The sequence below is a fragment of the Acanthaster planci genome, linkage group LG03 (assembly GCF_054643075.1).
Source record: "Acanthaster planci isolate LZ-2023a linkage group LG03, COTS_SCS, whole genome shotgun sequence".
Classification (NCBI taxonomy): domain Eukaryota; kingdom Metazoa; phylum Echinodermata; class Asteroidea; order Valvatida; family Acanthasteridae; genus Acanthaster; species Acanthaster planci.
Window position 1 is genome coordinate 6093759 of NC_141779.1, and position 24631 is coordinate 6118389.

General features: G+C 39.4%; 1 protein-coding gene across 5 annotated transcripts in view; it reads right to left on the bottom strand.

Moving 5' to 3' along the window:
• Window positions 1–121: 121 nt before the first annotated feature.
• Window positions 122–24631, bottom strand: part of LOC110985143 (uncharacterized) — a 41163-nt gene continuing 16653 nt past the window's right edge. For 4 of the 5 annotated variants that reach the window (XM_022245977.2, XM_022245968.2, XM_022245984.2 and 1 more), the window contains 11 exons: window positions 22892–22976; window positions 18472–18608; window positions 16859–16962; window positions 15212–15376; window positions 14209–14505; window positions 13481–13602; window positions 12367–12750; window positions 11096–11390; window positions 10061–10200; window positions 9111–9402; window positions 122–8732 (listed from right to left, as the gene is read on the bottom strand). In XM_022245977.2, the coding sequence (XP_022101669.2) occupies window positions 8349–8732; window positions 9111–9402; window positions 10061–10200; window positions 11096–11390; window positions 12367–12750; window positions 13481–13602; window positions 14209–14505; window positions 15212–15376; window positions 16859–16962; window positions 18472–18608; window positions 22892–22976 (2405 nt within the window). In that variant the 3' untranslated portion in view covers window positions 122–8348. The remainder of the gene's footprint in view (window positions 8733–9110; window positions 9403–10060; window positions 10201–11095; window positions 11391–12366; window positions 12751–13480; window positions 13603–14208; window positions 14506–15211; window positions 15377–16858; window positions 16963–18471; window positions 18609–22891; window positions 22977–24631) is intronic. The other variant, XM_022245959.2, reaches the window with a different exon arrangement.

The window sequence follows — 24631 nt, forward strand, 5'->3', positions numbered from 1 at the left end:
AGGATCCTAATTGTGTGATTGTGATGTCGACATAATCCTAAAAAAAAAAAACTCCAGTGAGTGCCAGAGCCCATAAGGTACACTGGTGCTTCAATAACTTGACCACAGGGTAGACCACAAGTTAAGCAGAAAGACCAGAACTTTTTATTTAATTTTTTTTACCACAGGACAGAATAAATCATTTCACACAATCATAAGCTTCGTTTGTTACCATACAGCCCTTGAAAGAGGAGTAACAATAACATTTAATGTACAATTATTAATTTGCAAAGTTCAAGTAATACTACATTAGTAGCGCTTGCAATTTGTTCAAACCATACCCAACCAAGAAAACCCCACAAAATATATATATATGTATATATAATACTTTTCTTCAGAAGTTAAAAACATAACAGGCGGGATGACTTTTTTAAATTAGCTAGTAGTTTACTCAACTGTAAACTTATTTTGCAAGTAATTTACTTATTTCACAAAGCAGTTTAAATCAAATTACAATAAAGTCTGTTTGGTATCATTTTTGTTTCATGATGAAAAGCAACTTAGATTTCAAAGACAGAGGTGAAAAGTCTGGACAAAAGGACTGCATTCCCTAATCTTCAGAAACTTATCACATGCTCAAAGTAAAATTATGTCCAAACAGCCTGGTAGCAAATCCACCAAAATAATACCATGTGTGATGGTGAAGGTTTGAAGGTGGGTACAAATTGGAATGACTAGAAAATGAGAACTCATCAGTCGTGCTTGACAGCTTAGGCCAGAGTAACTGAGATCCATCCAGTACCAATAGAATAACGCCTGATCCGTGACTAATACATATGTGCAATAGCACTGCTATAGCATTGACAAGGACCCTTAATGAGATGAAGCACTTGACCAATGACGGATGACATTCATCTATCTAGTTGATTGTCCCTTTCTGCATCTTTGTTGCACAGACAACTAAATGAATGGTTTTACAATTGTTTTTAAAACCCTTCTGTTTCTTTTACATTTATGTAAATGATGTAATTATTTTTTACCGTTATCAAATGACACTGTCTAATCTGATGATGAACACTTCCATTAAAAATCTTTTACTGCATAAGTCCATTTCGTTTAGCAAATGTTCGATTTCATCACATTTCTCCATCATGAAAATTAATGAAATGGTTGATAATTCAAAGTTGATTTCCAAAATTTCGCTTGAAATAACTCCAGCTTCAGCAACAACAAACTTTTAGACTGAATCATATTTTCTTTATAACATTAGAATGAATTAAGCATTTTTTAAATGACCGTAAAATTAATGTAAATATAATTGATTTAAACAACTTTGTGAAAACTGAAAGGCATTTTTCAATGAAAATATGTGCCATCAGCATTGCATTCACAGCACCAACTTACACAGAGGGTACTTGAGATTTTTTTGGCTCATTTTTAATCTGTTTTTGCTTTTTGCCTTTTTTTGGTTACATTTCATTTTGTATTTTAGTTAAAGTTACATTTCTTCTCAACACTATGACCACAACAATAAAAGTAAAAGCAAAACTACCAAAGCTTTTCTAGATTTGGTTCTCAACTTCTTGCCTCTACTGCAGCGTCATGCTGGAGCCAAATAAAATCCAACCCCAAAAGTGAGTGAAGCCAGAAAAAACAAGGCAGTAACATATCACTTAAAACAGACAGGCTTGAGATACAGAATTACTTAACTAGAGCTCTAACTGCCTGTACAGAGAGCAGCCTGATTGATGCAGTGATACTGGCGTGAATGCACAGTTTGCTCTAGGCAAACACATACGTGTGTGTACAATTAAGATTCCTATGCAACTTTGTATCCGGTTGGTTTCATCTGCATTTCACTTTGGTATTACATATCCAGATGTTTTTATTTCTTCTCATTGAAGCATGTTCTAGAGCATGAAAATCTCAAATATCTGCTGCCATGATGTCTTCAATGCATTCTATGAGCGGATAGGAGGAGCCAGTGTCTAATTATAGCTCTATGAGTTTAGTCCAGATACTCCAAAAGGCCACATCTAGACCTTCCCACAAGGATCAGATCAGCAAACGGTTACCACACATTCCATCCATGGTAGTACTGGATTAGAACATGAATGCACATTGGTGGTTTTATTCTTAATTGGGCTAAACAATCAACTGAAGTAGGTACAATGTTTAGTATTCTTTCATGACTGTTTGTCAGTGTTGTTAAAGCCATGTTTTAAGGTCTCACAATTGCTCACTGCTGCAGCAGGATGAATTAATTTGCCTTTGCAAGTTACATATCATTCGTAAACATATTCACTTTTGCAATGACTTTAAATAGAAATGGATCTAATCCATCCATTTAATTTTTTTTCATTTATCCTCATTTTTCCTCAAACCTATGACCTTTTCTTTGAAATGAGAAAAAACCCCACAAACCAAAAACCTACCTAACCACTCATACATGCCTTGCAAACCGCTGCAGCGCTCAGGTGCAATCGGTCAATTACAGACACCACTTACACCTTCAGGTTTCCATTAATGGTCTTTAGTTTCTCTGCAATTTGAAGTCATTTTCTTGTGAAAATTGTTACTAACTGCAAATTAGGCAAACTTTAAAGACCCATGTGTACCAGAAAAGGCGAGGAAGATTTAAAGGCGTCTCATTTTTTTTGTTCAATCCTTTTTTAGCTTTCCCAGGTTTGGTCAAGCATCTTCAGCTCTTGCATATAGTTTATCATGGGTCATGCATGTGTCCTTAAATAGAACATAAACAAGGTATCATCAGAATTCTAAACTGTTGGCTGTTAAACAGCTGTGGATATTCTAAATCAACCTGTTGAGCAGTGAATCTGGCAAGTCAAACAATCATACACACACCCAAGAACACACAAAATAGAAAAGAAAAGTGAAAACAAGCATCTTTACCTTTGTAATACCAGCAAACAAACTGCAGATGACCAATGCTTAACAGGAAAGTTAGCTTTACTTGAAAAGAGAAATTCACAAAATTCACAAATCACTGTTCAAAAAATATATATCATACATTTAGCTCTGAATATTCCTTAATATGGAAACATATAAACAATATTATTTTGTTACCAGTTTCTTCAAGATATCTATTGTCTTCTTATCGGGTCTAATATGTCACTGAATTTGAATGCAACATTTTGTTGGAACCAACTAATCTTCACATAAGTGTTCACTCCTGGCCTGGCTATGCTACATCAGGTAGAGGTGCAAGCCAAGCAGTAATGTAACAATGCACCATATAATATCATACAAAATTGTGGTTCACACATATGTAGGACTGCATTTCAGTCATGTTGAACAAAGTGTGACATACAAGAAAAACCAAAACACATGCACAACTTAGCCCAAGTAGCAGCTTTTTACGAGAATCCTAGACACAGACTAGGCCAATTCCATTAGATCATGCAAACCATACTCAAAGCCTTAACATTCATATTTGGATTATGTACACAGATTTAGTAGTCTCCTAGGCATTATCTACTCATGAATCCTCTGCAGGTTGTGTATTATCAGAAATGTTACGGAAGACCACGACTGTGGTTTATTTGAAAATAAATAACACTACCAAGGATATTACACTTTCCCCTTAAATTTAAATACAAATCATACAATTTCAAGCAGGGATGTTATTTCAACGCTGGACAGCACACTAGGTGACTGCATAACAAGGTCTCTTAAACACTTGCCTCTAGGGTTCCCGGTATCGGGTACCTTGGGTTTGTACACATAGCCGGGGGGGGTGCCCAAAATCGGACAAAGGAACCGGGCCTTGAGACAAAAGACCATACTCGGAACAAAAGACTGAGCTGCTGGGAATTGCCATCATTTTTCAGTTGGTATTAGCAAAGGTAATTTGTCATTGTTTTGAAACAGTATACCACTGTTTGCGGCATTCAGTGCATGTGGATTATCAGTGGGGACAAAAGTACTCCAGTGATGAGTGATACAGTACTGCTGCACGCTAATCTGGCTGCATCTGCCATTCAGCAACGCACTGGGCCATTTTGGGAAACAAAGGAAATTACGTAACACCGCACAATCTGGGCTCTCTTTACTGGGTGGCAGGCCTGGCTACAATACTCGGGAGGTTGCCTCTCAGATTTAAGTAGCCACCAGACAGTCATTCGTGTGGGCGTAAATGTCCAGTAAATGAAGTTGTGAATTTTTGAAGAATTTTAAAAATGGAAAATCTTGAAAATCACCCAAGAACTAGTCTCGCCTATGCAAATTCCAGCTGGTAGGAAGTGGTTAAGATTGGGTTCCTCTTTTACAAACACGAAGAGCTATCTTCTCAGAACTTCTTTGGACAAGTTTGAATGAAATGGAATGTATGCTCAAGCAGGATTCCCAAAAATGAAAAATTACTTTCCAGCTTAGCTACATGAAGTATTATTATAGAGTCTCTGCATGACTGTGTCAACAGCAAACTCTTGTTATTAGATTAATAGTGATGGCCTACCATAGCACCAGCACCCCATTCATGCACCCATGGCCAGCATCCCTGATCAGAAAAACTGGTTGTGTCTTATCAATTCCCCAAGGAGCATGTGAAGTAATGTTTGATCCTCTTAGGTGGTCTAAACTGTGGACAGCGTACCCAACTATACCCTCAGAGTTAAAATGAAAACCACTGCTGGAGGAGTCTTACGTGTCAAGTGTCATTTCCACCACATGCTAAGGTTCAGATGGTGTACCTGCACATGATTACACAATGACATTATAAACACACAGCCAACTGAAAATTAATTCAGCATATTTTGCTGCATCTGTACCCATGACCCCGTGTGCAAACATGGCATGTCAATCACTAGGATTTATATGTGTGATTAGAAATTCAGTGGTTATACTAGAGAGTCCATTAATCAACCAATCATCCATGTAATTCTGCCCTCAAACATTCCAAAGTAAAGGCAAGTAATGCAAAACCCTTCTCCCGTGTTAGTCTGTTAATTGGACAATGTCAACTATCCCTGCACTATTTCTCTCACATATTGGCTCCTGTAATAGTCCACCATGCACCAACACTAGTGTCAAAAGGAAAAGCTTGCTGCTTGTAATGCACGCATTACATTTACAAATATGTGTGGGAAGCAATCACTGCAGATCAGTTGACAAAGCTGAGGGGCAGAGAGAAGAGATGTGACAAAACCATTGTTTTCTTGAGAAATGGCACACCTGTACCCAGCATGCTGTAGCAAGTGTATGGTATGTCTAACTGGATGTTACCAGCAAGGGGCGGGGCGGGGCGGGGGGAGGTGATCACTATCAGTAGTAACCTGACCAACCCTCAGCAGAGTATGGGGCCAATTCATCGTATTTTCACTGTTCATTTTCATCCCCTTTCTTCCTCTCTGTTTCTTTTCCATTTACTCTTCTTTTCTCTTTCAATTTTTTTCTGGCAGGGGCCAAGAACTTCTTCCCCCGACACCCATGCCACAAATGTACACATACAAAAATCTGGACTCACAATTTTGTGCACCAAAAGAAGCCATTGGAAACCACTGTAATTATTAATGCCACAAAGTAATTTGGTTAACAGTGGCAAATGAGCCTTTGTATAAGCTTTGTATTCAGCACATTATGATGGCCACTGGAGGCTTCAATGACCTCTATGCCCTGGTGAAGGGCAATGTGGGTCCAAGTTTGTGACTCATGGTGGCTGGTAGACTGTTAGAGTGAGAGCAGGCATACCTTCCACTGTGTCCTTATTTGTTCCTATGTGATACCACTGTTAGTATAAAGGAAAGTTATGACCATAACCTTCTGCAAACTGAATTAGCCTATTTGAGGTAGGGCGACACAATAGGAGGGTGCTATTTGGTTGGGGTCAAAATCTTCTGAGTTAACTCCAAATTAAACCACTTTGAAGAGTGCCCTTCTACTGTGTCCACCCTGCTTTGAAAAGGTTAACAGGTTTTATTATGAATGGGGGTTTCCCACCTTGTGTATAAATGCAAATTGTACAATATCATGTGACATGACACATTTTCTGACTGCTTTCCGTTACTGCTCATCTGTGTCCAATAGTCCCAATGCAAAGCACAGCAAAGCTAGGACAGTTTGCCCTTACCCTGCACTGTACCACTTCCCCAGATAGCCAGCCACTTCATGACTCGCAATGCAACCTAAAATCATTCATTTGTTCTCTTGAAGCATGCCATACACTGTGTAAACTGGACACTACCGAATGAAATAAAACAAAAAATACAGACTAAATGATGATATGAAATGAACCTGACTGAGAGTTGGAACTCCTTGCACTGCTCACAGAGAAGTTCACATTTTCTCTGTACAGTTCCAGATGTGCGACAAGGGTGAAATGGTGAACTACAAACATCTTCACCCTGTTCAATGTCAACATTTTTCAAAAATATATTAAATCCACAATTTTTTTTGAGTACAAATAAAAAACCACTATATTTTGTTGAATTTCTTTATGTTCAATCGCCAGTATTCATTTGCCCAACTGGATGGTTCAGTCTTAAGCTACATCAATCAATAAGGGATTACTAGGTAATAGGAACAATTATATACATATAACACCGACTTGCAGAATGGCTTAAGCAAACATTTAAAATGGGTAAACTTTATGCGAAAACTAAAACAAGGCCAAATGAAGACTCAGAACCACCACATCTGAAGATGGGAGAAATGGCATAAATACTTGACTACCATATTTTATTAAAATACGCCCAGAACATCACCACCATTAAGATAAATAAAATTAGAATTTACCAATAGTGAAATCTACAAAATGGAGGTCTACCAGAAGCATTACGAATGAAAAAATGTAAGACTTGACCAACATTCGACAATCAACATGGCACCTGAAATGGCAAGTTGACATTCCAAAGCACCTGTCCCTTTAGGTTTTGGTCACTGGAACTACTTGTTAGAACAAGAAGAATGTCTGTAGTCCAACAGTTTACCTTGATTGTTGTGAATTCTGTTTGGGCACTTCGACACAATGAGCAATTCTGGGAACTGTTCACATTCACCCAACAGCTGTGAAAAAGTATGCCAACTTGACAGAGTTCTCCATTGTCAAATTAGCAAAGCTTGGTCAGTAGGGATAAGTTAGTGCAAACAGGAAGCGTCTGGTAGAACATCAGATGAAAGTGTTTGGCAACCTAAATAGCAAACAGGCTATTTATCATGCATCCACACTGGACTTGACATTTCAAGTCAGTTTCTGGTATCATTCCAAAGTGCGAAAACAGGGTAGACTACATGTAAAAAACCTGGCTATTATTTGGAAAGAGTGGCAAACCAATTATTGGCTGCAACACAAACCATGCGTATTGTGGAAACTGAACTTTACTCGTACTGGCAGAGATCTTAGAGAGCAACAGTAGTGTTTTTAAAACATGTTTCATGCATGTTTTGTGCCACTAACGTGCTGTGACAATGCTGGAGCAACAATTACAGCCTTTGTTAGACTATCGTAGCTCCAAATCTCTTGCACCTCAATCTGTTTACTCTTTCTGTATCATCAAATTAAATTTACAGCATAACACTGGTCTTTGACTCCAACTCACAGTTCCTTTTCTTAAGTACACCTGTACATGTAGTCATTTTATTTAACTTGTTGAAACAAACCCAGCACGCTACTATTGTTTTACACAATGATTGTGTAAACTCAGAGCTCTCACCAATTGTTAGGCTACCACAGTCCCTTGTTGAGATTTATAGTTTCAAGTGACAGACTTAAATACAAAGTAGACTTCTCACATCTTCTAGACTGCTGATACACTCAAAATTCTGAAGCACCAATGAGGCTACAGATGTTGATAAGTCATATCTTCTTATGTACCAACACGTAAGGACTTTCAGTCAAAACACTGGTATTTTACTACCTCAATAATGAAGCACTATTCATCATCATGCAATCAATGTTTACTTGATCACATCCCCTGTTCCAGCTTTCCTACCATATGTATCTTATGGATACTCAAAAAACTTTTGAGTTTTGTCCATTTGTTTGCCATAAGGGGGGAGCGTCTCGCACAAAGTGCAATCTCTTTTGGGGCTGAAGACAAAGTTCTATGGAGATGTCCCATTGACAACCTGTACTACCCCCCTCATGTGATACACAAGTACACCGCTGCAATACAGATATCCACCAATCAGTCACAACAAGACTGCGTTTGGTGAAACTTGATCCAAATGTTCTTGGCTACTGATACAGGACTCATCTATTCAATGGACAATGCTTCAAGGTAAATGATACAGCAATAACCCTGAGGAAAAGTAACTGCAATTATAAGCCCCATCGTCTGACCTCAATCCTTGTGATTCCAACTGACATGACAAATCCTAAAGGCAACCCATGTAAACAGCCAGCTTGTTCCTTACTTCGTATTCATATACCGTGGTTGTGGTGGGGACCTCCGACCAGTATAGTAATCTCTCCTGTACTTGAAGCTGGGATCAAAGTTCTGCTCTCTGTCATTGCCACGCATACCATACCTTGGCCGAATGTAGGGCTTATTTGGTGGCCCTGTGTATGTGTTTGCCTGTGGATGTGTCTGCAATGAAGTTGATGCCTGTGGTAGCTGGCTCTGTCTTGGTTGCATGGAGGACTCAGTGGAATGAGTGGTTGGAGTACTACAAGTAGCTGTGGTACTCGACGTAGATGCTTGAGACACTGTTGCAGTGGATGTTGATGCAGCAGTTGTCTTAGCTGCTTTTTTTCCTGTAACTGCAGCGTAGCTAAGACGTGGCACTGCCGAGTCCTGAATGAAGAACAATGGATAAACAATTCATCATGACCAGCGCTACTTCCATATCAATAAGCATCCAAGTTGCTTACAGATTTCCTATATGGTTATTTTGCCTTGAACAAAGCTCTGGACATGGGATTACTCTTGGTCAGAGATTGTAGTTTTTTTGAACATGGCATATTTACCCACCAGATCTAAATAAATGAAGCCAAACACCCAAGTACTGCCCATGGAGAGTCAAGTGTGCCATAATTGTTTACAATTCTAAGACAACTCCATGTTTTCCTGCACTATGAAGCCCCATTCCAAGCCTTTTCCTCTCTAATGACTACACGATACTCAATGAGCTTTACTAAACTCCTTGAGATTGTTGCCCTCTAGCATACTCACAGTTGCTTGTGTGGTTGTACTGGCTGAGCATGAGGCACTAATTGATGGTAAAGTTTGACAATCAGTAGTCTGACTCCCTGTGCTCACTGTCTGTGTGCTTCCTGTTGTGGGAGTTGTTCTGGCAACTACTGCAGCAGGAGAGACTGGAGCAGTCACTGTTGTGTTAACAGCTGTGCTGGTAGTCTGGCTAACCTTGGCATGGTGTTGGCTGGTGACTGGTCCTGACTTAGCTTCAGGACTGGGAGACAGATCCAGGTCAGTCTGGGTGGCAACTGGTACTTGTGTCTGTTTGCTAACGGACAATATGAACACAACAGCCAATCACACAACATGTAATAACAAATGTTAAGACATATTTGTAACCTAATTTACCACTATACCAATTTACATCCAGCTTTCCTTTTATCTCAAGATGGTTTACCTTAACTTGTAAATGCTTATTCATGTCTTGGGTCACAGTTTTTATTTTTGTCTCTTGTATAACTCTATTGGTCACTAATGAATTTATGTCAAACACGCCGGATAACAATGAGAAAATCTTGTTTGTATTGCTTTTCATCAGCTTGCTAATACAAACATCCATTGCTCTAGCCACTGACAACTGAGCAACCACAGATCTGCTTTTACGCAGATTTACAACAGCACAGTAAAAAATTACAAACACTTTTTTGGTCAAAGATTATGTAAAGTAGTTATAGTTTTTGTAAAGTACTTCTTAGTATGAACTCCAACAGAAGAAATAGAGTTGACAAATATCCACTCATACAAATAGTTATCTTCTCTCCCTGTCCAAACAAATCCTTTGCACAACAGCTGTCCAGGGCCATGTACTTTTGTTCAATAAGATACACATGCACAATTCTTTTGTGCCTTCATAGCTTGTGTACTACAACAACCCCTAGATGGCCGCTGTAGGCCAACGGCTCCATTAGAACTGAACACAACAATACCTAGGCAATGAGGTGGGTGTTTTAGCAGCTGCTGTGGACGGTGGCTGTTCTTTGCTGTCACCCGTGCTACTTGTGTTAGTGGCACTGTCCTTCGTTGCTGGATGGTTTGGCTTACATGGTTCCTGAGATTTGGCAGCACGCTGTCAACATGGAATCATAGCATCAGTAAATTATCAACCCAAATAATGAAGATCTAAGTTGCTATAAAGTGTGACAGGTGGGGATGTCCATGTACTCTTCCATCAAAAGCAGTATGGCGTGGCATATATTCATGTATGGTACAATACAAGTTGGCTGCATATGCAATGTGTCTTTTGAGCTATCAAAAAGAATAAGGGTTCAGTTGTTAACTATTAACTGTCAATTTTTGCCACCTGATATACAGAGAGACAACACAGTCACATGTTTATTATCCATTTCCTGCCGGGGACTCTCGAATCGGAGATGCATGGTTTATATGCGTGGCCGGGGTCTCTGAACTCGGACAAAGGAAACAGGACCCTGTAACAAAAGACCGTACTCCGAACATAAGACCAGGCTGCTGGGCATTATCGACATTTTTCACTCTCAGCCTTGTTTTGAAACTGTATACCAGGGTTTGGGGCATTGAGAGTGAGCGGATTACCACTGGGGACAAAAGCGCTCCACCACCGCAGCGATGAGCCACACAGCGCCGCTGCACGCTAATCTGGCCCCTATTGAAAAGAGGTCACCAGTGCACTGAGCCAGGTTCGTGAACAAAAAGAAAGTTATACAACACTGCACAATCTGGGCTCTGTTTACAAGGCTGAAGGCCTGGCGGAAATACTCGAGCGTCAATGAAGGTCACCTGGCAACTTAGAGTAGTGCCCAAAGATTACTTGGTGTGGCTATAAACGACCATTAAATGACATGATGAATTTTTGAAGGATTTTGAAAACGGAAAAAATGATAGTCATGCCAGCCCAGCATCATCAACATTGAAAAATGTCCCGGCATGAAGTGGTTACGTACTACAATACACTGTACTTGACATGGTCTGATGGTTGCTCTTACCTTAGGATCCTTCACTCCCTTGACAATGTCAGCCATGGGTGTGACTAGGTCATTGTTGTTAGTTTCCTCTTCCTTCTTGTCACTACCCTCACTCTCTATCATCGTTCGGCCAGGCAGTGGTGGGAAGGAGGCAAGGTCTATCTGTGGTGAAGGTGCCTTGGGCAGTTCCTTTGCTGTTTGTGCAAGCTGCTCTTTGTCTCGTGAGTCTCGAATATCCCGAGAATTTCGGCGATTCTGGAGCTCATCTTCCCTTCGTCTAGGCCGTCGATCACGGTAGCTGGTACCAACACGGGACCTGCAATGAGTTCCACAGGTTTCATTAAGAGCAAATTGAGCCAAAAGCTAACAGAATTGAGGTACTGTATGATGAAAGCTACATGCAGTTGTTGAATACAGCTATTGCAATATAAAGTAAATAGATGTGTATGGGGAAATCTACAATATGTCAACAATGGTGTAGTTGCAGGTATCCGTGTATCCACGTCAGAAATATGAAATTCTGTCCAGCAGGAAACAATAAGTATTCCATGAACCCAGTAGATAAACTCTTGTCTAGTTAAATCTCAGGTAATAGAGGAAAAACCTGATACATCCTGAGTTCAAGTTAAGCGAGGTTTCAGTTTTGAGTTCCAGTCTGACTCACTGTAACTTGCTATACCTGGAGGGGATGGACACATTTTCCTTTCTCTTTGTGGACTGTAAAAACCTTTTTGTCAGATTCTAAACAGTTCTTCTCTAAACATGTCTGCTCCAGCCAAACCGCTCACCATGCTGACAGCAAATCTATACTTCTTGCTGTTTTACTCTGCTGCACTTTGTTGCGATTGGCCTAAAGCCAGGAACGCAAGCTGTACTAAAGGTTCCAAAACAGACACAGCATATTGCACTGCCTGTCTGCAGGTCACATTTGGGTGAGCAGCAAATTGCAAAGACTATAACTACGGCAGTTACAGGCTGGATATTGTGACTGTTCATAGTGGTAGCGTATCCACCATATCCCAATGTGAAAAGACAAGGTGTATTGGGAAGTGATATCTCATAAAAATGTTGTACTATCTGTTTACTGTCTTTTCCTGTTTTGGCAGCTGTTTCTGTTGTATTTGCTGAACAAACTACTGGGTTTTAACTGAGGTACTACAAGGGCATTTTGAATTATGGAGGTTTTGTTTAACATACTATCCTTTTCTCCTGAAGGGAATGAACCATGACCGAGTTGTACCTGTATATATACTTTGACTAATGTCATGATTACGGTCTCAGATAAAGCATACCCTCTGGAATTTGGCGGTAAGGAATTGGCACTACTATTAGGGGATTCATCTTGGTAACGATTTCTTGATGTAGAGGATGATGCAACAGGCAGAGTGGATGCTGGAGGTATATCTCTCCTTCTGCTGTATGTCATCTCCCTGTCTCGATCTCTCTCCTTGTCATCCCGCCTATCTCGATCATCACGTCTCTCTGGAGCCACATCTCCCCCTCGCAGTGAGTCGAACACGCCCCTGGGGCTGACCACCTGTGGCCCATTGGGAGTGGTTCGTCTCTCTGAGTGTGACCGATGGATGGAATTTTCTTGGAACAATGAATTGTTGACACGGTCTGTGGTCCTCAGCTCAGGCGTGCTGGAGGTACGTGAATGGCTCTTTTGATGTGGCCTGTATTTCATTCACAGCAAAAAAGTTCAAGGGTCAATACTGCAGAAAAATCAGATCCTACAATTACTGGACACCTTGATGGAACATATATGGGTAATTCCAGAAATCAGGGGTCCAAAGGTGTGACATTTTTGTGTCCCTGTTACATCTGACCTTTGTAAGGACACATCAATGGAATTGACTTCAAACATTACTATTTCTTTGACAGGTAATTTGCATTAATTCACCACTTATAGAAATTAGAAAATGTGTTCTGAACTTGCAAAATCATGTCAGATGTGACAGGGACACAGCAAAAAAATGGACCCCTAATTTCTGGAATTACCCGTATCTCCCAGAGTTTGTATTTTGTTCTGTCCAGGCTGTTTCTGTTGAAGCTTTACAGCTTTCTTGGATATTGCTCTTCACCTTTTTATCAAATACCTACCTTCCTTACTGTTTATTAACAACAAGTGTTCAGAGTCCTCCAATATCAGTATTACTTTTCCACATTGCGGAGAGATTACGGTCAACATTGTATAAGTCAATATCGATTTGCAAGGAAATACATCAGTTTTGAGTTAAAATCAAGCAGTAGACACTGTATGCAGAACCATGCATTTAAAAAAGTGTCAAGAATGAAGCAATTCTATACAGTATTTCAGTCAGGTGTGCAACTCTACAATTCAGTCTAAGAATCACTGTAGATTTACTTGTAACTACCCAAGGGTCAGGAATGACCTGTGCCTACCTTGAATGAGGTCCCTGATATGCATGTTGTCGATTGACATTGACTGCCTGGAACTTGTTCTGTGGAGGGGGTGGGGGTGGTGGAGGAGGGAAGGCACCAGGAGAAAAGGCCTGAGGCTGTTGCTGTAAACCAAACATAGCAGCAAACGTATCAGACTACGACTCATTACTGCCTTCCATAACCAACCTTTACATCAGTCTGAACAAATGCACACTCAATGTCAAACATTGACAACTGTACTTGTTACGTTTTTACAGATAATGGTTACTTCAGCTCTCATCAATATTGCTCATAAGCAAATTGTTAGAATGCATGCATTCTCCTAAATACCCTAAAACTGCTGAATATAGCCCTGTTGTTTGTATAGAATTGCTAATTAAGTGATGGACAAATGATATTCAAATTTAATACCTGCCTGCCTCCAGACTTCTTGGACTTTGTATGTACAAAATAATTAAGGATGAGTACATTTAAACATCAGCCATAGGTGAGTTAGGGCTCGCTCGATGTTTCAGCCCATCAGTGTTCACAGTTAGCCAGACTTTTTGCACAATTCCTCCAGGAGGAAAAGTGGTTAAAACTGCTTCAGGGTTAGGCAACATTTTTTTCTAATCCTCAAATATTTTTGGCACGGTCAAGGTAAATTCTAAGGAAATAATTAAGTTTTTCTCTGAATTGGAAAAAAAAAAAAAGTTTCATATTCCCTGAAAACAAAAATGCACACTCACCATTGGTGGTGTCTCAAAATAAGACGAACTTGTCACGCCCCACTGCTGCGATTGTCCAACTCCTGCAGAATAAAATGGGTACTGCTGCTGCTGCTGCGATTGACTTTGTTGCTGCTGTTGCTGTTGGGAGGACTGTTGTTGCTGTTGTGGAGGCTGCTGACTGATATTGTTGAGATGTGATGGAGGGTACTGAAACTGTTGTGTGAACATCTGTTGGCCTGTGCTGGTGTACCCATTGACAGGTGATGGCTTGGGGGAGAAGTTTATTCTCTGAAGTGGCTTAGCCTTTATTCTTGCCTGTTGAAGGAAACAAAAATCACACTGCGGTTGTGGTACTCCCATCTACATGTACACGCCAATAGTAAACCCTGAACTTCAGATTAGATAATGTACCAAAACTCAGAAGACAAGTCACAAACGTGACCCACCTTGTTGTGTTAACTTACCTGACAATTGTGTAAAGACTTGAACCGGGTGTCAAGAACTTTTAAAAAATCAAGTAAATTAAAAACTACCTGTGCATCAAGTTATAAAGTTGAATGCATTCAGTTTCTGTCAAGGTCCTTATCAGCGTGTGCTTTAAATCAAGGCTGCAAACCTTCTGTTGCCAAATTAACCTGACCCTGGGGTCCTTTTCACTTATAATTCATTTTATGCAGGAACACATATAAATGGGCATGGTAGCAAAATGCATGAGTAACCAACTGAAAATGTACAATGGCAAAGTCCTTTTTTCCGCCAAAACTCCTCACAAAATGTTATTGCTATTTCTTCTAGGCGTGAGGTTTTTGGTGTACAAAATAGACTTTTAACATTGCTTCCATCCCGAGTGCATGATATTGAAAGAAACAAGCACCTATACATAATTATGAATTTATTATAAAAAGGTCTATGGTGAGAGAGCTGTCACTGTGAACTCCACCGAAAGCAGACTATGATGGAAGTGTATGGGTATACTAAACTTTATCATTTCAGCTTGTAGCTTGGAAGTGATTATGCTTACCATAATAGGCTTCCCTTGAAACACTCCAACCTCCTCACGAATGTATCGATACGCCTTCTGAGCATCTGCATCAGACTCAAAAGTGATGTACCAGTTGCTGTTATGTGCAAACTCGCAGCTGACAAATTTGGGACAGTTTTCACCGGTGAAAAGTGCTTTCACTTCCTAAGAACAGGAGGAATTGGTAAAATACAATAAATAAGTGGAATTAGTCCATTGCAATCAATATCGTGACAACTACTGATAAGGTTGCATCTGTACTTCTTCCAAGTCCTTGAGGACTTATATTAACATTTCTCTCCAGCCATCTCCATGACCATTCTCTTGACAAAGATTGTTTTCCTTGACATGAACTACTGGGCTACTGAGTCACACAAAACTCACATCACAGCTGTAAACTGGCTAGTTCTGCTTATCACTTGCGCCTTTGCACAAATGCCTTTGCGTGGACAGAGCCACAACATCCACTGCAGCAAATGGTCTCCTCTAGTTCATAATTCACGTCTTCGACTAGGCTATGCCCCTTGATTGATGCTCAAGTATTAATAACTAATTTGCAAATACTGTTCTGAATGAACAACAGAGTAATATGTTCAGTAAGAACCCTTACTTCAGACACGGCCTCATGGACAATGGGCGTTGGCTCTTGGAGAACTTTCTCGCATGCGGCCCTTTTTGCCACTGCAAACTTAGCAAAGCCCCGGTAAGGAAGTTTGCTCCCAAATTTCTTGCTTTTAAAGGTTAACAGAAATAGAAAACATTTAGTTTAGGTGAAGTATTTCAAAATAACAATTACTACGTAACCATTTCGAAAACATCATATATTTAATGTGTACCCCATTAATCATGAACCCAAAATGAATAAAAAGATCCTGCCTTTCCCCGCCCACAAAAATCCCTGTTTGGCCGTACCCGCTCTCTGGCTGATTTGATGACGTCATCGCCAGAACCCTACATGTACAGTGTACGTGTACATTGCATGATTGCACACAGTACATGCAGTATCGCACATTTGCAACAGACCACGTTGTGTTTGATGTAGCTTGGCCCACAGGCAAACACTGTGCTAGCTAGGACTGTGTCTTTTAATTTCACCCTTGAATGGAGGCAGTGTTTGCCTGTGGGCCAAGCTACATCGAACACAATGAAGTCTACTGCAAGCGTTCGATACTGCATGTTCTGTGTGAGATCATGCACTTTACATGTACACTGTACTTATAGGCATTCTGGCGATGACATCATCAAATCAACTTGAACTTGAAAGACCAAAAGGGGATTTTTTGTGGGCGGGGAACGCAGGACATTTTTAATCATTTTGGGGTCATGATTAATGGGGTACACATTGAAATTATGATGTTTGTGAAATGGTAACATAGTTATTGTTATTTTGAAAAACTTCACGTGAACTAATTGATCTTTATTTCAGTTAACCTTTAAACCCCCAGTGGGGTGTCCAGGAGGCAGCACCCCCTGAAGCACTCCTGTATTTAGTTCTTGGAAATTCCATCTGATATAACAATTCTTCAAAGTGAAACTTAAAAAAGAATTTGCCATTTTCCCATGTGTATACCATTCTACCTCTAAACTTTAGACACAGAATAAAAGGACATTATATAAATTTTGATGTGTAATTGAAAGGTAACAAACCTCAAGAGGAGTTGCCTCTGAAACCTCTCTTAAGATGACAGTGCATCTCTTGTGGTTAGGTCGGACCATCTCTCCTTTGTCATCCACTTTAACACAAGGTGATTCTGTAATGAAGAATATTCCAATTAAGTAGTGCCTTTTTTATGCACGACGTTTGTGAACATACAAGAAGAATGCCACAATCAGAGACATAATGGGATCTACAAGAAATGCTGCCAGTAATAGGAATGTTCAATTAACCTGTACATCTCAGCTGCTGTCATGTTCTAGTTCTAGATGGGCATATGTTCATGTTATTTCTAATTTAACTTTTTTCCCAGTATAGATTAGCATACAAGGAAAAATGGACAAAACCTCTGGTTCTAATAACTGTTCTAAAGTTCATTTGTTACTGGCAATCTTACTATTGCTCAAGTATTACAATTTGCTCACTGGTGACTTTTTCTGGAATATGATTCCTTATTAAACGTTTGTTAAGCTAGAGGAAAAGAATAATTCATATTCCTTAAAGTAAAGAGAACATATGGGTCTGTCCACACTACATGTTACAACTGAGTGACAACAAGTATGAATTTTCAACTGCAAAACTTTACCTTTTTTGCTCAAGTGCTTTCCTGTTAATGGCTGTTACACCAGAAAGACCGCAGATAACAGATAATGTGATGGGGATAAATCCTCCAACGTACATCTGATTTCAAACACACCCCAGGCAGTTAATGTAAAGCAGTATTTTGGCAGTTATGTGGGTTTAATCTTAACCACTTTCTGCCAGGGACTCCGGAATCCGACAAAGGAAACAGGGCCCTGTAACAAAAGACCGTACTCCGAACAAAAGACCAGGCTGCTGGGCATTACCAACATTTTTCACTCTCAAAAGTGGTGATAATCCAGCCTTGTTTTGAAACTGTATACCAGGGTTTGGGGTATTTAGAGCAAGCGGATTCCCACCGGGGACAAAAGCGCTCCACCACCGCAGCGATGAGCCACACAGCACCTCTGCACGCTAATCTGGCCTCTATTGAAAAGAGGTCAGCAGTGCACTGAGCCAGGTTCGTGAACAAAAGACAGTTATACAACACCGCACAATCTGGGCTCTGTTTACAAGGCTGCAGGCCTGGCTGAAATACTCCAGCGTCAATGAAGGTCACCTGTCAACTTAGAGTAGTGCCTAAAGATTACTTTGTGCGGCTATAAACGACCGTTAAATGAAATGATGACTTTTTGAAGGATTTTGAAAACGGAAAAAATGATAGCCATGCAGGCATCATCAACATTGAAAAATGCCCCGGCATGAAGTGGTTAAGGACTTTTTGCCTAAAAGAGAGGATGCTGGTGGTGTGAAGTTTTAACATTTAGTATAGACAGATCCATATGCAATTTCAAGAAAACCATACCTACATGTAAACCCCTCACCACAGGCATGCACTTCAGCTAAAATGATGTTGGCAAGCATTTCCTACAGCTATGTTCACATACGAGTACATAAATTTACCATGACAGACACTGCATTAAGAAATGAGAAATGGTGGATTTTTGTCTAAGGACCACATTTTTGGAAGTGATTCTGCTTCTTGCAGCTCTGACGGCAGAGAAAAATCAACAGGAAAACTAACCTCGTAGGACCTCAACAATAAGTGGCATATCCTTGGTTAATTTCTTGACAGCATTGAAGTTTGCTATGGTAGAAATTGGAACATACTGGTCAGCATCCATCTGGGACTGAAGATACCTGTCATTTGCCAAGTTCTCCCTGTGGATTGCATGAAGTGGAAAAATTCAATAAGCCAACTTTTTTCTTATTATGTTCAAAAGAAAGAAAGAGACATTGGCCATTTCTAGTCAATACTGTTGCATGTTTTGAGGTTCAGATTTATAATAAGTTACTTAGATGTAGAACAGTCTAAATTTTGTTCATGAATATTCACAGCCGAGGATCCCATCAAGTACTGTACATGTACATGTGCAAATTTTTCCACTATGGTGCAGACTTACGGCATTCCTGTACTGCATTCCTATGTAGTACATGTACATCAATGTATCCATATGCCTAACCCCAGGGCAAACAACGTGACCAGTGACAACCGAAGAGAAATGTACATGGGAATCAGGTAAAAATATACATATCAATGCTGAAGAGTTATTTACATGTGACTAGAGTGACCGAAATTCCTCTAGGGTTGATAGTACAAAAGTATGTACATTTGTAGCTTTTTCTACCTCCTTTATCCTTTGAATGTAAATCTATATGTACCAACAGACAGCCAGATTACATTGCAGAAATAAAAATGTGTACATAAAATAAATGCCTGCAGAAGAGCAAAATAGTGCACATGAACAAATTAATACATAAGGGTGAATACCGTAAGTTTTGGAATACAAGCCGTCTGGTATATAAGCCACAGCATGCAAAAATTGGCAAATTAAGATTTAAAGTCGGTGTATAAGCTGCACCAGCGTATAAGCCACACCGCAGTTCTGATGATCCAACCACAAAGATCATTGTACTGCATGCTGAAGTGCCAATACAGCATGTACAGTACATCAATGGTTCCACTACACGAGAAATCCTAATAAAAATACCAGGGTATTTTTTTTCGTGTCCCTGTCACATCTGACATATGATTTTTTAAGTTCAGAACACATTTTCTAATTTCCCAAGAGTGAGGAATTAATGCAAATTACTTGCCAAACAACTAGTAATAATTTGAAATCAATTCTGGTGATATTTCTCTGTCAAATAACAAAGGTCAGATGTAACAGGGACACAAAAATGTCACACTTTTCGACCCCTAATTTATGGAATTAAGCATAAAGCAAAATGCGAACGAGTGTCGCCACAAAAAGTGAACTTTATGTCCACAAATTAAATATTTTGTAGACTGGATGGTGGTCCTACATGGGCTGTGCTTGAGCGCTTGCCTTTTTTCCAGCAGCCTGCAATAGTTTTGCAGTCAGGGATGTAAATGAGATCTTGCTTTATTTTGTAGGTTGACTATTTCTTGCTAAAACAATAGGCTTTTATGAAAAAAAATACCTGTGTGACTGTCCACAACACTATATCCAGTTTTTGTGACACTGATTAAAAAAAACTGCCAATTTACTTGAAAAATGAAAAATCTGCCGTGAGCCCTTGGTTCGAGTCATCACATTGGAACCTCTTGTGTTGCATGCATGCTGCACGTGATATGGCACACACGCATGCAAGCACCACTGCAATCTCATAAACCCTGTTTTCAGGGTTGCCTGACTGCTACCGCAGACCCATTCATGGACAGTCTAATTGCTGACTCCAATAACCACGTGACCACAGAAAGTGTAAGAAAACTTAAGTGAAAAAAAACAAACCCAAATATTGTGGCATGTCACGCTAAACATGATCAGCAAAAAGACGAACGATCTGCCACATGAAGGTACATGTACACCGCTGAGGCAGTTGATTTTTATTTAACGGTAGAAAGAAATCTTTACGTTAAAACAATAAAACAATCTGAGTAAAATGATTATTTATCTGCAACAAATATACCATGAGATTGAATATACAGTGGGAAAATAATCACTAAGAAATCTTGCCACACGGTAATTAAAGTTTAAGATTACGTACACATTTCATGTACATGTATGTGTTTCGTAACTCCATGACTCAGGGAATTCCACTAATAACTTGAAATCCAAACGACTCAAATTTTTATTTATTCTCTGAGGTTCAAGTTTTCAGATGTAAACGACAATCCCACATGCACATGGTACATATATGCGTGGCCTGGGCACGGCTTTTATTACTGATTTTATCCTTCAAACTTTGCCGTATAAGGCACCCGGCATATAAGCAACAGAGACAGTTTCCAGTGGGGAATGGACGTACATGTATAAGCTGTGGCTTATACTCTAAATATTATGGTATACAGACATGTGTTAGTACTTTTTCAATACATGTATGTTGCTCATGTTGTAATTAGAACAGCTATGCTCTGTCCAAAAAGCAATATTAAGTGACTGTTTCATTTTTTTGTGCATTACATATGTACTTTTGCACCATGCATAATTGCACCAGGCAATAGGATGCTAAATCAAGAAAAAGTCTGAATACAAGGACACAAATATCGGCAAAATTCCTTATGACACTTCAAGTTAATTGCAGCTAATTCTCTTTTTGGAATCCAACTTCTAATGTGGGGTAAATTACTAAACAAGCAAATGCTCATGAAAGACACTGGAGAATTGCAAATCGTGCTGGTACATGTACCTGGGTTTTTCTCTCTGTGATACAGGACATAAAACTAGATTTTGCACTCCTGTGTGGCTGGTGTTGAAATGAATGGATGAAATTTAGAGTGTCCCATGGTTGACAGACACAACACTTAGCCACATTTGTACTACAACACGAATCTTTACACATGTGCAATGTAACATAAGTCAGATGTCAAAGTCTGAACAACTTTTCACATCACGCCCAATGTTTACCAGAGTTCATTATTTACTGCACATGTTCACCTAGCCGAAGTGTAAAGATTGCAAAAACACGGACCAGATTTGTTCATATGAATTTCTGTTGTGTAGTCTGAGTGGTAAACAATGACAGAAAATGAATATAAAAAATGGCCATTTTTAAAATCACCAGTCAGCAAGTAATAATCACGGTTTTATGGCATCTCAATAAGGAATGAGTCTCTTTAAAATGAGTAGATGTATGTCATTTGCAATCTGTTCAGTTGAGCAGTTTCATTTGGGGATCCAGGATGGTACCAAACATAATTGCTACTGGTAGGAAGGAGAGTTCCTATGTCTCTGTAGGCTCTGTCAATACCAGACTTTTCAAAATATTTGTCCCCCATGTAAAAAGTAATGCCTAAAAGCATCACTTGGTATCAATGAAGCCTAAATAAATAATGGGCAGTAGAGTCATAGACTTCCCCTCGACAAACACAATGGATATCAGCATATAACATAGCAACCAAATATTTTATAAAATCTTCACTAAAAATCCACAAGACCTATAAAAAATAAAACTTTACAAATGTACCAGTCATTAGTCCTGGTGTCTCTGAGTAATCCTCCCCTCCCACAAAAAGCCCCCAAAATTCAATGAAATCAAGACAATCTTATCTGAAAATATGACATAATATCCAAAGCAATGCCTGAGGCTCTAGACATGCATTGTGCTGTGTGTGTTGGGGGAGGGAGATTTCCAGAGTGTATACATGTAGGCCCTGATTGTCCTGGCCTCTGGCAATACTGATGGAAAAACCTGAAATTTCACTTGTGCCATCTGTCCAATGATCCAATTCCCTTGGTAAAAAAAAATTTAAAAAATATTTTAATAACTCTGTAGCCAACACTCAATTTCAAATAAATCAAATGTCTGATAATCTTGTAGGTTTTTTCTCAGCTACCTGAATAAAAAGAAAATAAGCAACCTTTCAATGGTTGTTTCCTTGTAAAGGCCAATTTTTGGGGTTAATGCTTCCCACTTCTTGGCCTTAGGGAGTTCTCCATTGATGCCTTGTGGTCAGTTTGATACCACCTTTATGAATCTAATCTACCAATCCTGCAAAATACTCACTGGTAGGTCAGCCAGAAATGTTAACTTCTATCATCACCGTGTACTTAATACATGGGCCAATATGCATGCGAGCAGGTACTATACCGTAAGTGGCTTTATAAAAATATTATACATGTACCGGGTACTTAAAATGGATGCCTTTACTTGAATGTCAAGTGGCAAAGAGATTGGCCATGGGACAGGTGAGTTTGGGTGGGAGGAATAATGTGCAATTAGCACTGGTCGAATATAATAAGCTGTAAACAATACATGTGTCTATCGGCTCAGCTTACCCTTTTGTTACACTGTGGTAACAATGTAAAAACTTAAAAAGCAAAAGCGAAACTTCAAATGTTTGTGTTTGTCACCCAGTATATTGATTCCTTCCTGTTTTTCACGGCACACTACTAAATCCATTAAAATGACTCCCTAAAACTCCTCTAATTGACAATGAAGTGCCAATTCAACTTAATCACATGCAAAAACTGACTAACCTTGAGAAATAGTACTCCAACTGGCGTTGCAATAGTTTACGAAGATCTTCCCCTTTAGGTAATTCTTGCTGCAACAGGTCATCAGCTGTAATGGTAAGTGACTTCAAATCATTATTGAAGTACATGTACTGGAAAATGTACATGTATTAAGGTTTCCATTACATTTCAATCCTAATATTCTTAAAGTTGTCATGTGAATAGATGACAACTTATGTCAGAGGTGAGAATGGATGAAAATCAAATATTCACAGAATAATCACTGGTGGTTTTTAAGGCTCGACAGCAGACAGTCTTGTGTCTGCCTAAAGATATCCCTCAAAATACCCATTTTTCGTGTTTAGTATCAACTTCTTTCAGTAAAACACCTTAACAGAGATCTCAAACACAAATCTCACCATGTTATGTGTAACAATTCAATTCACAGTGCGTAATATTACCAGTGTAGCTGGAAAGCCTTTGCTTCACTCAAACTGACTAACTTACATGTATCTGCTCTAGATTCCAGTGACTATTTTACAAAACAAAAGAGCCACAGACAAAAAGGTCTCGTGTGTGGGATGGAATGACTCATTTACATGTACATTTACCAGTAAATAACATTGACATATTTCATGCATTCTGTGGATCTCAAGGGTGTAAACTTGAAAGCAACTGGCCACAATTACTAGCAGAAATTCAAGGAAATGCAGGGCCAAAATAAGAAGTAGCAAAACTAGCAAATCATCTAATTCAGCAGCATTCTACAGTACATGTACATGTACTCTTCTGCTCCATGCTTGCATTCATGTACAAAGAAAATGGAGGCAATATTTCCTTCTTACATGTACGTTACATGCAGTGGTTAATGAGGCATTTCACATCTGAAATTCCCAGTCCATGCGCATTACCTTCACTGTTTTCGGGGACTATCTAATGGAATGTAGCATTAGCATTTTTTTGCTCCCAGCAATTGTTCGACATCACTATAAATATTGTATGCCTACTTTAAACACATCAATATCAATATGCCCTAGTGGCTGCCAGTGATATGCTGCATTATGTCCACTGCATTTGTGTTACAGAGGTCCAGTTTCCATACATGCAGCTATACATGTAAACTGTCAGCTTATAATGCCAGTGTACATGAAGTGATGGAAAGAGTACAGGATATATCATGATTTACTAAAAAGGATAGGAAAACATTTTGCCAGGCCAGTCATGCAAAAGTCATGAAGCTACACTAAATTGCTAGAGCACTATCCACACCCCCTTCATGTGCACGTTTGTAGAGCAAAATCAAAATCAATGTAAAATATTAACAAACACCTGTGACAGTTTCACTATTCCAATTGGTTGACAATGCCAGTACACCATGTGATCATGCATTAACATTTGATAATGCCTGCTGCAATTAAATAATGTCTGCTGTGTAAAAAGGGGCCCAAGAACCTGAATATAACAATGTGCACTTTTTGGAGTAAAGCTTCAACATTTAAGACCAGTTATAAACTAACTTATGTTTCAACCTGTCCCATATGGGTAATTTATTCATCCTGAACTAGGAAGGTTAGGAAGTTGCAACAACTATCGTTTGCTTTTTGAAATGATATCTGAGTCATGTTACTATCTGGCCACCATAATGGGTCCTCAGTGAAACACTGCTGTAGTCTGTACTGATATGATAGGACTGAAAAGCAAAAAAGGGACATGTCAAATGCCTTTCATACACTCATTGACTCAATACAAGCCACCACTGTGTTC